General features: G+C 53.0%; 1 protein-coding gene across 1 annotated transcript in view; it reads left to right on the forward strand.

The window, feature by feature from the left end:
- Nucleotides 1-5,430: 5,430 nt before the first annotated feature.
- CTDNEP1 (CTD nuclear envelope phosphatase 1) overlaps nucleotides 5,431-10,063 on the forward strand; it is a 16,733-nt gene continuing 12,100 nt past the window's right edge. The window contains exons 1-4 of the mRNA XM_015420306.1: nucleotides 5,431-5,445; nucleotides 6,190-6,303; nucleotides 7,378-7,444; nucleotides 8,246-8,364. Of these exons, the coding sequence (XP_015275792.1) occupies nucleotides 5,431-5,445; nucleotides 6,190-6,303; nucleotides 7,378-7,444; nucleotides 8,246-8,364 (315 nt within the window). The remainder of the gene's footprint in view (nucleotides 5,446-6,189; nucleotides 6,304-7,377; nucleotides 7,445-8,245; nucleotides 8,365-10,063) is intronic.

Raw genomic sequence — 10,063 nt, forward strand, 5'->3', positions numbered from 1 at the left:
GAGCGAGAGAGTTCTCAAAAGCAAGGAAGTCATATGAGTAGCAAAATACTAGATTTGGGCTTTTTAAAAAGTGATCCTTTCCTATTGTAGCACAGCCCTGGCCTGGTTGGCCCAGGCTGGCCTGATCTCATCAGATCTAGAAAACTGAGCAGGGCTGCCATTGTTCCGCTGTGACTTGGCGGCACTTTCCACCACGTATCGCACAGGGCGCTTAGAGAAAATGGTGACCACATCACCACACCCAGAACTCAAGTGCGCATCCAGTCACAAGGCTCTCCAAAGTCATCAGGCCCCTTTAACTACATACTAGCCATGCACTTTGGTTTTAATAGTGGCCGCTACAGAAAAGCCCACTGGGGGAAAAAAACAGGCCTTGCGAAAAGTCCTTGATGATGATGCTTTCTGGCTCACCTCTGGTACCTGTCCCACAACACAGGGCGATGGATGAAAATGTCTCAAAACGGGCAGGGCCAAAAGTGGGTGCTCTGGGAGCAGGAACCGGCATGAGGTGTGTAGCCGGCAGAGAAGTTGATACCTCCGAAGTCATCAGGGCCCTTTAACTACATACTAACCATGCACTTTGGTTTTAATAGTGTTCCCTACAGAAAAGCCCACAGGGGAGAAAAAACAGGCCTTGCGAAAAGTCCTTGGTGATGATGCTTTCTGGTCCACCTCTGGTACCTGTTCCACAACACAGGGTGATGGATGGAAATGTCTCAAAACGGGCAGGGCCAAAAGCGGGTACTCTGGGAGCAGGAACCGGCGTGAGGTGTGTAGCCGGCAGAGAAGTTGATACTGGGAGGGCCAGTCTCAGACTGTGAAGGGCTTTAAAGATGGCAGTGAACGCCTTGAACTGAACTCTGAAGCTGGGGTAAGCTCATACGTAGCACCTCAACCTTCTGAGTAAAGGAGCAAATGCATTCTGCACTTGAAGCTTCTGGGTCGCCTTTAAGGGCAGCCCCATGTAGTACGTGCTCCAGTAGTCCAGGCTGGAGGTCACAAAGCTTGGGGCGAGGTGTGTAGGGCAGCAGAGGCTGAAGGGGGGACAGCTTCCAAACCAAGTGAAGGTGAAAGAGAGCCCACCTGGCCACGGCCTCAACCTGTGTGTCCATGGGTACGGGTGGGTCTGAGAATAAGAGGGCTTTCCCCTAGGCATGGGAGGGTTAGGGCAGGGGAGCGATTTGAAGTCTCTGCATTTCAGCTCTGGCCGCCTCAGGCTTTTATCCCATTTTCCCCATAGACCACAGGGTCATGCAGTGTATGAAACGTTGGCTGTTCATCTGTCCCTTCAGACTTATCGTTTTCATGGTCACTGTCGTAGAATTTCTAGGGGCCTCAGCAGCTGGGTTGAGTACTTGGTTGGAGATGCCCCAAAACAGGATCGTTTCAGAGGGTAGTTGGCTTGGTCTGCAGTGGAAGAGGTACGTGCGAGTCCAGTAGCACCTTCAGAGATTTTCAAAAGTGTAAGCGTTCAGGAGTCACAGCTCCCTTTGTCAAACGTCTGATTCACGAATGCTTATACCGTCCCAAATCTTGATCTTTAAGGCGCCACTGGACATGAATCTAGGTCTCCTGAAGTAGGAGGGCGTCCTTCCCTTCGTGTGCCTCGGAGGAAGTCTGCCTGGGCATGCGGGCCCCAGAGAAGTGCCCCTGAGGGCACACAACAGGGCAGGCCTTGCTGAGATTCATCTGTGTCTGCTCAGGGTTTCGCTCGTTCGGGAGGTTGCCCGGGAATCCCCTGCGAGCTGCCTTGAATTCTGCTCCAGCAGAAAAGAGAGGGAGTCCAAGAGCACCTTAAAGACTCACAGAATCGGTGGCAGGGGAGGAGCTTTCGTGAGTCACTGGCTCACTTCTTCGGGCAGTGAATGGATAGGGCAGCCACAACACTGCCAAAGGTATCTGAAGAAGTGAGCCAGTGACTGACGAAAGCTCCTCCCCTGGCTCTTTTCTGCTGCTAGTAGAAGGTAGAGGCTCCCTTGCTCGCAAGCCAGTCGAATCCGACTCTAGGGTTGCGGTGCTCATCTCCGTTTCCAAGCCGAAGAGCCAGCGCTGTCCGAATACGTTTCTCTGGTCATATGGCCGGCATGACTAAACACCAAGGCGCACGGAACGCTGTTACCTTCCCACAAAGCGGTACCTACTTGCAGTTTCTTGCTTTCGAACTGCTAGGTTTCTGCTGCTACAGACAGACTAACACAGCCACCCATCTGGATTTGCTCCAGTAGGAAGGAGGTCTGTGAAGGCAGAATGTCTTGGTGGGGTCTGTGCAGGCTAATGAGAAAGTCCTTTCTGGGCCCCTGTGGTCTGCTTATGCTCTGAGTTCAAATCCTCCCCGTGACTCTGCCACAGAGAGTTCAAAGCATGGAAGGTAGTTTCAGAGGTACAGAAGTCTCGCCTTCATCCGCTGGTTCACCTCGGCACCTTGCACTCACCCCACGGGCACTCCGCCAGAGGCCGGAAGGCGATCCCAGATCAGGGCGGTTAGGTTGGCTAATTTTGGAAGAGGGGGTGGGTGGGAGGGTGTCGACCGTGCAGGTGCATGCCGGGGCACTCGAGGGGCAGCTGCCGTGCAGTCGTTGGGTCTGTGCCCACCCCGATGCCCTTGCAGGAGAGGGACAGGGCCATTTGAGGAAAGGCAGCAGGTGGGGGACGGGAATAGATCTGGTGGCAGGAGGAGAGATAAGGAGCTGTCTCCGGTGGAGTCCCTCCATTGGACCCTTCCGCCCAATGGGAGCGGCTGACTCCCAGGCCCTTGGCAGAGGGCCACGACCAGCATGGGCTCCGGCTCCCTCCCAGGGGTCCAGAGGGTCTTGCACGCAGGGTCCAGAGAGCTCTTTTCCGGTTGGAGCTCTGCTCATTCTAGGGCTCATAAACCTCTGTGTTCAGTGGGGGTTCCTGCCTCCCCTCTTCAAACAGCAGTGGTTGATTTGCCACTGTTAACTTCGGTGGTCAAGTGTTGGTTTATTTAGTTAGAAAACGCGTGTGCTGCCTCAGCAGAGGCGGGATCCAGATGCCCTGCAAGCCATGCTCCCTCTAAGCTGTGGAGTCTTGTGAGCAAAAATTCTACTCTGTGAGCTGCTGGCATTAAAGTTGTGAGCGAGCAAATTGGCTGCTGCATAAATTAGTTTGCTTCTGGAGCCCTCCTTCCTGAGCTGAGACAAAAACCTGTGAGCTGGAGGCTGAAAAACTGTGAGCTAGCTCACACTAACTCAGCTTAGAGGGAACACTGCCTACAAGTATACCCCTCTTGTGTGCTTTTCACACCCACTTTGGCAGTGGTGGAACTCTGATTCCTCTTTGGCTTTGTCCCGTTGCCCAGAAAGCCTGGTCCCCATGACCTTACTTGGCATGCTAGCAAGTCGCAGCCCGCTGAGGGCCGCCCCGCAGAGCTTTGGAGGCCAAGAGACGTTCAGAGGCATTTTTCCATCGCCTGCCTCTGTGGAGCGACCCAGGGCTTCCTTGCTGGTCTCCCATCCAAGCACAAACCAGGGCTGACCCTGCTTAGTGAGCCAGTTTGGTGCAGTGGTTAAATGCGCAGACTCTAATCTGGGAGAGCTGGGTTTGATTCCCCCACTCCTCCACTTGCAGCTGCTGATGTGACCTTGGGCGAGAGGTAGTTCTGACAAGAGCTGTCCTTGAAAAAGAGCAGTTTCTGTCAAGAACTCTCTCAGCCCCACCTACCTCGTAGGGTGTCTGTTGTGGGGAGGGGAAGGGAAAGGAGTTTGTAAGCCGCTCTGAGACTCCGAGTGAAGGGCAGGAGATAAATCGAATCTTCTCCTCCTCTTCTTTCTTCTTCTGTCTGACAAGGTCGGGATCGCCTGTATCATCAAGGTCAGGGAAGCCTTGAACAGTAGCAGAAAGTTCCTTCAAGTTGCAGCTGATTCACGGCAGCCCGGTAGGGTTTTCAAGGCAGGAGACGAGCAGAGGTGGTTTGCCACGGCCTGCCTCTGCACAGCAACCCTTGGTGGTCTCCCACCTGAGGACTAACCAGGGCCGACCCTGCTTAGCTTCCAAGAGCTGATGAGATCAGGCTGGCCGGGGCCACGCAGGTCGGGGTAAAGGCTGGGCGACGGGTGCAACTCGCACAAAGGGCCACGGAGACCGTTCCACGTGCACTGCGCCAGTGGGATGAGGAAGTGGCCTTGACCTGTCCCAGAAAGGTCCCCTTCGTTGAAATGGCAGCAGCCTGGGGCCTTGCGTCTGCGGAATAACACCCAGTCCGGTTACGCTGACCCTCCAGTTCAGCAGCGAATGGGCAGGGCAGCCACACTGCTGGGACTGGGATACATTAGGGGCCGCGGTGGCTCAAGTGGTTAAGACGCCGAGCTGCAGACCGGAAGGTCGGTAGTTTGGCAGTTGGAGACTCGAGTGCCGCGTGACGGAGTGAGCTCCCGTTTCTGGCCCCAGCTCCTGCCGATGTAGCAGTCTGAAAGCAGGAAAATTGCAAGTAGATAAATAGATAGCGCTTCGGTGGGGATGGTAACAGTGTTGCGTGCACCTCGGCATCTAGTCATGCCGGCCACACGACCACAGAAATGTCTTCAGACAGCGCTGGCTCTTCGGCTTGGAAACACCCCCCCCCAGAGTTGAATTCGCCTGGCTTTTGAGTAAGGGAAACCTTTACTTTTACTTTGCACATGCTGCTACTTCCTCCTCGGCATTTGGTATGGCATACTTGAAGTCTCCTGAGGGCTCCAGGTACATTGCTGGACCTAAACGTAGCGTGGTTGGCTGCCCTGCCAATCAGGCTGGCCACCAAAAGGGGCGGGGGTGGAGCTCTGTGTACTCAGGACCCATGCTCCCTCTAAGCTGTGGAGTCTTGTGAGCAAAAATTCTACCTTGTGAGCGCCTGGCATGAAAGTTGCGGGCGAGCGATTTGGCTGCTGCATAAATTAGTTTGCTCTGGAGCCGTCCCTGCCCGAACAAAGACAAAAATGGGTGAGCCAAAGGCTAAAAAACTGTGAGCTGGCTCACACTAACTCAGCCGAGAGGGGACACTGCTCAGGACTCCCCCAAATACGGTGAAAGGTTTGTAAATTAGCCAACAGAGAGACTCCAAAAATGACTTAAGGAGGGCTGAGCCCCTCTCAAGACCCTGAGAGCACAGGGAATCGTGGGGTGGGAGGTCTTGGTAGGGTGGGGGCAGGGGTCATTTCGCGGGGGATCGCAGTTCCCCCAGGTGAGGTACGGGGGGCGGGGCACATGACAAAGCCCCGCCCCCTGCTTCTGGCCGCCCCGCTTCCGGCCCTCATTCAGCCAGGGGGAGGCAGGAGAAGAGGGAGGGTAAGTTGCTTCCTCCCCGCCTCTCCCCACCCCTGCCTGCCTGGGGCTAGGGAGGGCCTTCGCGGGGCTTCCTCGCACTCCCGCCGGCCTTGCAGGTCCACCGCCAGGCCCCTCATGGGGCTCGGCAGTGGAGCGGCAAGGCTGGCGATGGCGGCCGGGACCGTTGGGGGTGGAGTGTGTGGCCTTATGACACACTTCCGGTGATGTCAGGGGGTGTGGCATATGCTAATGAGTTATGCTAATGAGTTCCCCTAGCTCTTTTTCTACAAAACGACCCCTGGGTGGGGGAGACGGGACACGGTTGTTTGCAGGGGTCCCTTCTCCTTTCTGAGCTGGGGCAGAGCGCAGAGTCCCTTTTCCTGCAGTCAAACTGTGCAGAAAGGAGCAACGGGTCAAGTCTGGTAAGGCTGCAATTAACAGCAGCGGATTCCTTGAAAGCAGTGGGACGGGGGGCACAGGCTGTCTGCCAAAGAAAGGGCTTAGTTAAAAAAAACAAGGTCTTCAGCTGCAGCTTGCAGGGCTGATGCACCTTGATAACCAATTCCAATAACCTTTATTGGCATACAGTAACTCTATGAAAGGAATATCAGTACAAATCAACCCATATGTCAACAAAGGAAGACAGTCAGGGTATAGCAGTTCGTAGCACTGTATATAATAAAGATAATAGGACAGAATGATAAAAATTTGGAACAGTAATCCTGAATATCGCAGTAATTAAAACAGTTACAATAAGAAGTTTAACTATCCAAAGAGGATTGACACACCTTATCTCTCTCTCTCTCTCACTCTCCATCTCCTTACCTCTTCCTCTTCCCTCTATTCTTTCCTCTTTTTCTTGGCCCCGAGTACGTTTGCCAGGAACTCTGCCACCTGCTCAGTAACTTTGTGGTTTTTGTCTGCTAGCAAGAATTCAGTACCTCTATCGGTCGCAGCCTTAGAGAGTTGGAGGAGGGGACTAATCAAATGTGCACGCAGCGGAGTAAACAGCGGGCGGTTTACGAGAATGTGATGAACAGAGTCAGGTTCTTTGCACAGGCATCTGCAGAATCTTGCCTCATAGGGCCACCTGGATGACCAAGGAGGTTCCACTGCTGGCACCAGGGCTCCAAAGGACAGCAGGAGGGGGACTCGGGCTTCCCTTGCTGCCTAGGTGCTCTACCCGGAAGTGGGGGGGGCGGGCAGTCCATGGGCTGGGGTTCTGAAGCTGAGTCTCGTGCAAATGTCAGTCCTAGACGGGGGGGGCCGGAGGCCGAGTTCCATCTCACCCTCTGCCCTTTTCCCTGAGAGGAAGGCCCTCGCCTTAAGAGTAGCAAAGGGAGCAAGACTGAGGCAGATTTCTTGATAACTCTCCATTCCAGCCGCCTTCCCGCTCCCCGTTCTCTGCATCACTTTGTTCACAAATGCTTTTCCTTCTCTGAGAGTGTCCATCTTCTGGGCTTTGGGATGCCCTAAAGTCTCACAGCCCTGACCTGGATGGCCCAGGCAACCCTGGTCCTGTCAGACCTCAGGAGCCAGGCCAGGCCACCCCTGCTCAGTACTCGGAGGGGAGACCGCCCCAGGGAAGTCCAGCCTGGCTGTGCAGAGGCAGGCGGTGGCAGAGTGCTTCAGGGGTCGCCAGAAGTCGGCTGTGACCTGCGGGCACTTTCCACCACCAAAGTCTCCCTCTTAGATGTGTGTTTCCCATGATTCCTTGTATGAATTGCCATGGGGGGGCACTCTGAAGAAGAGAAGAGATTGGATTTATACCCCGCCCTTCACTCCCCAAAGGTGTCTCAGAGCGGCTTACAAACTCCTTTCCCTCCCCCTCCCCACAACAGACACCCTGTGAGGCAGGTGGGGCTGAGAGAGCTCTTGACAGAAACGGCTCTTTTTCAAGGACAGCTCTTATCAGAACTACGGCTTGCCCAAGGTCACACCAGCAGCTGCAAGTGGAGGAGTGGGGAAACAAACCCAGTTCTCCCAGATTAGAGTCCGCACTCCTAACCACTACACCAAACTGGCTCTGGATGCAAACATTCATGCAGTCAGTTACGTTACGAAGGGTTGCGGCCTTTAGTAAACATTCAGAATTCTTTCTTTTCCTTCTGGCAGGTGATCCAGTATCAGACGGTGCGCTACGATATCCTTCCCCTTTCCAAAGTCTCACGGGAACGGCTCAGTAAGTGTGGCCCTTACCAATATATATATATATTTTCCTCCTGGGATTGTGCAGGATATTAGAAGGGGCCTGTAGAGGGGGTGGAAAGCAAGTGGAATATCTGGGCTCCAGTGTTTCCTCTAAGCTGTGGAGTCTTGTGAGCAAAAATCCTACTCTGTGAGCTCCTGGCATTAAAGTTGTGAGCGAGCAATTTGGCTGCTGCATAAATCAGTTCGCTCTGGAGCCCCATCCCTTCCTGAGCTGAGACAAGAATGCATGAGCCGGAGGCTAAAAAACTGTGAGCTGGCTCACACTAATAGGCTAATACAGCACGGGGCTCCAGTTAGTTTTGAGAACCTCCTGATTCAGCCCAAGTTGAGAACTGTTGGTCCGCAATAATCCTGTAAAACGGAGCCGTTCCACCAGGCTTTTAGTTGAGGCGGTGGAGGTGGCCTCCATGCATACGTGTTGCCCTGAGTATTTGTCCTGCGTGGAGTCTGGTACTCTATGAACCTGATCCGGCTCCAGCACCACCAGTCCGGCTTATTGGGAGGGTCTGAATTGCTATATTTAATGCGCCGTCTTTAAACTGTGTCGGGGTTTTAGCTGTTTTAAGAATTAATTGTATTATTGGTTTTAATTGTTTACGCACTTCGTTGTTAATTGTTCAAGCACTTTGTTGTTACCCGCCCTGAGCCCATTTGGGAAGGGCGGGATATAATACATTTAATAAATAAATAAATAACTCGGCTGAGAGGGACACACTGCTGGCCTCCCTCTGACCCCGTCTCCTTCCTTTTTCTCCCTTCCCTTCTTTGGCAGATCAGGTGAAGAGAAAGATTCTCGTCCTAGACCTGGACGAGACGCTCATCCACTCCCATCACGATGGGGTCCTGAGGCCCACAGTGAGGCCCGGCACACCCCCCGACTTCATTCTTAAGGTGAGACGCCCCGCACCACGGAAGGCAAGCTGCAGCGGTGCACATGGGCAGGGCAGGCCGGCGAGGGCCCAACCCCTACGTGGAGCCAGGTGGGAATGACTTGGAATGCAGCAACAGGGAGAGGCGTGGCTCTGGTCGAGCCTCTGCTTGGCGTGCGAAACATCCCAGGTTCAGTCCCCAGCATTCCCAGTCAAAAGGATCAGGTAGCAGGTGACGTGAAAGACCTCAGCCTGGGGACCCTGGAAAGCCCCTCCCAGTCTGAGAAGAAGAAGAAAAGATTGGATTTATACCCTGCCCTTCACTACCCAAGGGAGTCTCAGAGCGGCTTACAAACTCCTCTCCCTTCCCCTCCCCACAACAGACACCCTTTGAGGTAGGTGGGGCTGAGAGAGCTCTGACCAAAACTGCTCTTTATCAGGAACATCTCCGACAGAACTACGGCTTGCCCAAGGTCATCCAGCAGCTGCAAGTGGAGGAGTGGGGGAACCAAATCCGGTTCTCCCAGAGTAGAGTCCGCGCACTTAACCACTACACCAAACTGGCTTTGTTGGACCCACAGCCTGATTGAGTATCCATGTTTTACGGGGAGGAGCTGTGGGTCTGTGCAAGAGCCGCTGTTTTGCATGCAGAAGGTCCCAGGTTCAATCCTTGGCATCGCCCGTTAGAAAGGACCAGGTAGTAGGTGATGGGAAAGCCCTTTCTCTGCCTGGGACCCTGGAGAGCCAAATAGGCCGAGTAGACAAGACTGACCTTGATGGACCAACGTCCTGATACCTTCTTCTTTTTTTTAGTTAACAATTTTTTGAATAGTTACAACAACGATAATAAAGCAGCAACTTTACAATACACATCTTGCTACTCAGTTCAAAGAACTATACATCAGAAATAACTTCAAATGCAGAATGCAAAAATAATTCAAATAATTCAAAAATACACCAGTTTGGTGTAGTGGTTAAGTGCTCGGACTCTAATCTGGGAGAACCGGGTTTGATTCCCCACTCCTCCACTCACAGCTGCTGGATGACCTTGGGCAAGCCGTAGTTCTGACAAGAGCTGTCCTTGAAAAAGGGCAGTTTCTTTCAGAGCTCTCTGAGCCCCGCCTACCTCACAGGGTGTCTGTTGTGGGGAGGGGGAGGGAAAGGAGTTTGTGAGCCGCTCTGAGACTCCTTCAGGTAGTGAAGGGCGGGGTATAAATCCAATCTTTTCTTCTTATATTGTGGATTATCAGGAATGATTTCTATGTCCAACGTATAGCTTATAACAGGATACCAAACAGCCATTACTTTTTTATAATAATTCTCCGGGGAGGCATTGGATGAATTAAATGTGGATTATCAGGAATGATTTCTATGTCTAACATATAGCTTATAACAGGATACCAAACAGCTATTACTTTTTTATAATAGTTCTCCGGGGAGGCATTGGATGAATTAAATAAAATTTTATGCGTTATAAAATCCTCCCCTATTCGATTCGGTGTTCTGAGACCTGATAAGGCTGCGTCATGTGAATGCCGTGTGTTTTGAAGCCCTATTTGATAAACTGTTTCCCTAGAACAGGGGTCTGTGCGGAACTGGAGAACAATCTGCACAGATGCTGAATGTGGAACAGTCGAAGTCGGCCACTTTGACAGAGCAGTAGCATTGGGGGGGGGGTAGGTTGGCCTCACACACTGTTGGGGGGGGGGTGTGGGTCGAGA

This window comes from Gekko japonicus, unplaced genomic scaffold (assembly GCF_001447785.1).
Source record: "Gekko japonicus isolate JY-2015 unplaced genomic scaffold, Gekko_japonicus_V1.1 scaffold336, whole genome shotgun sequence".
NCBI classification, from domain to species: domain Eukaryota; kingdom Metazoa; phylum Chordata; class Lepidosauria; order Squamata; family Gekkonidae; genus Gekko; species Gekko japonicus.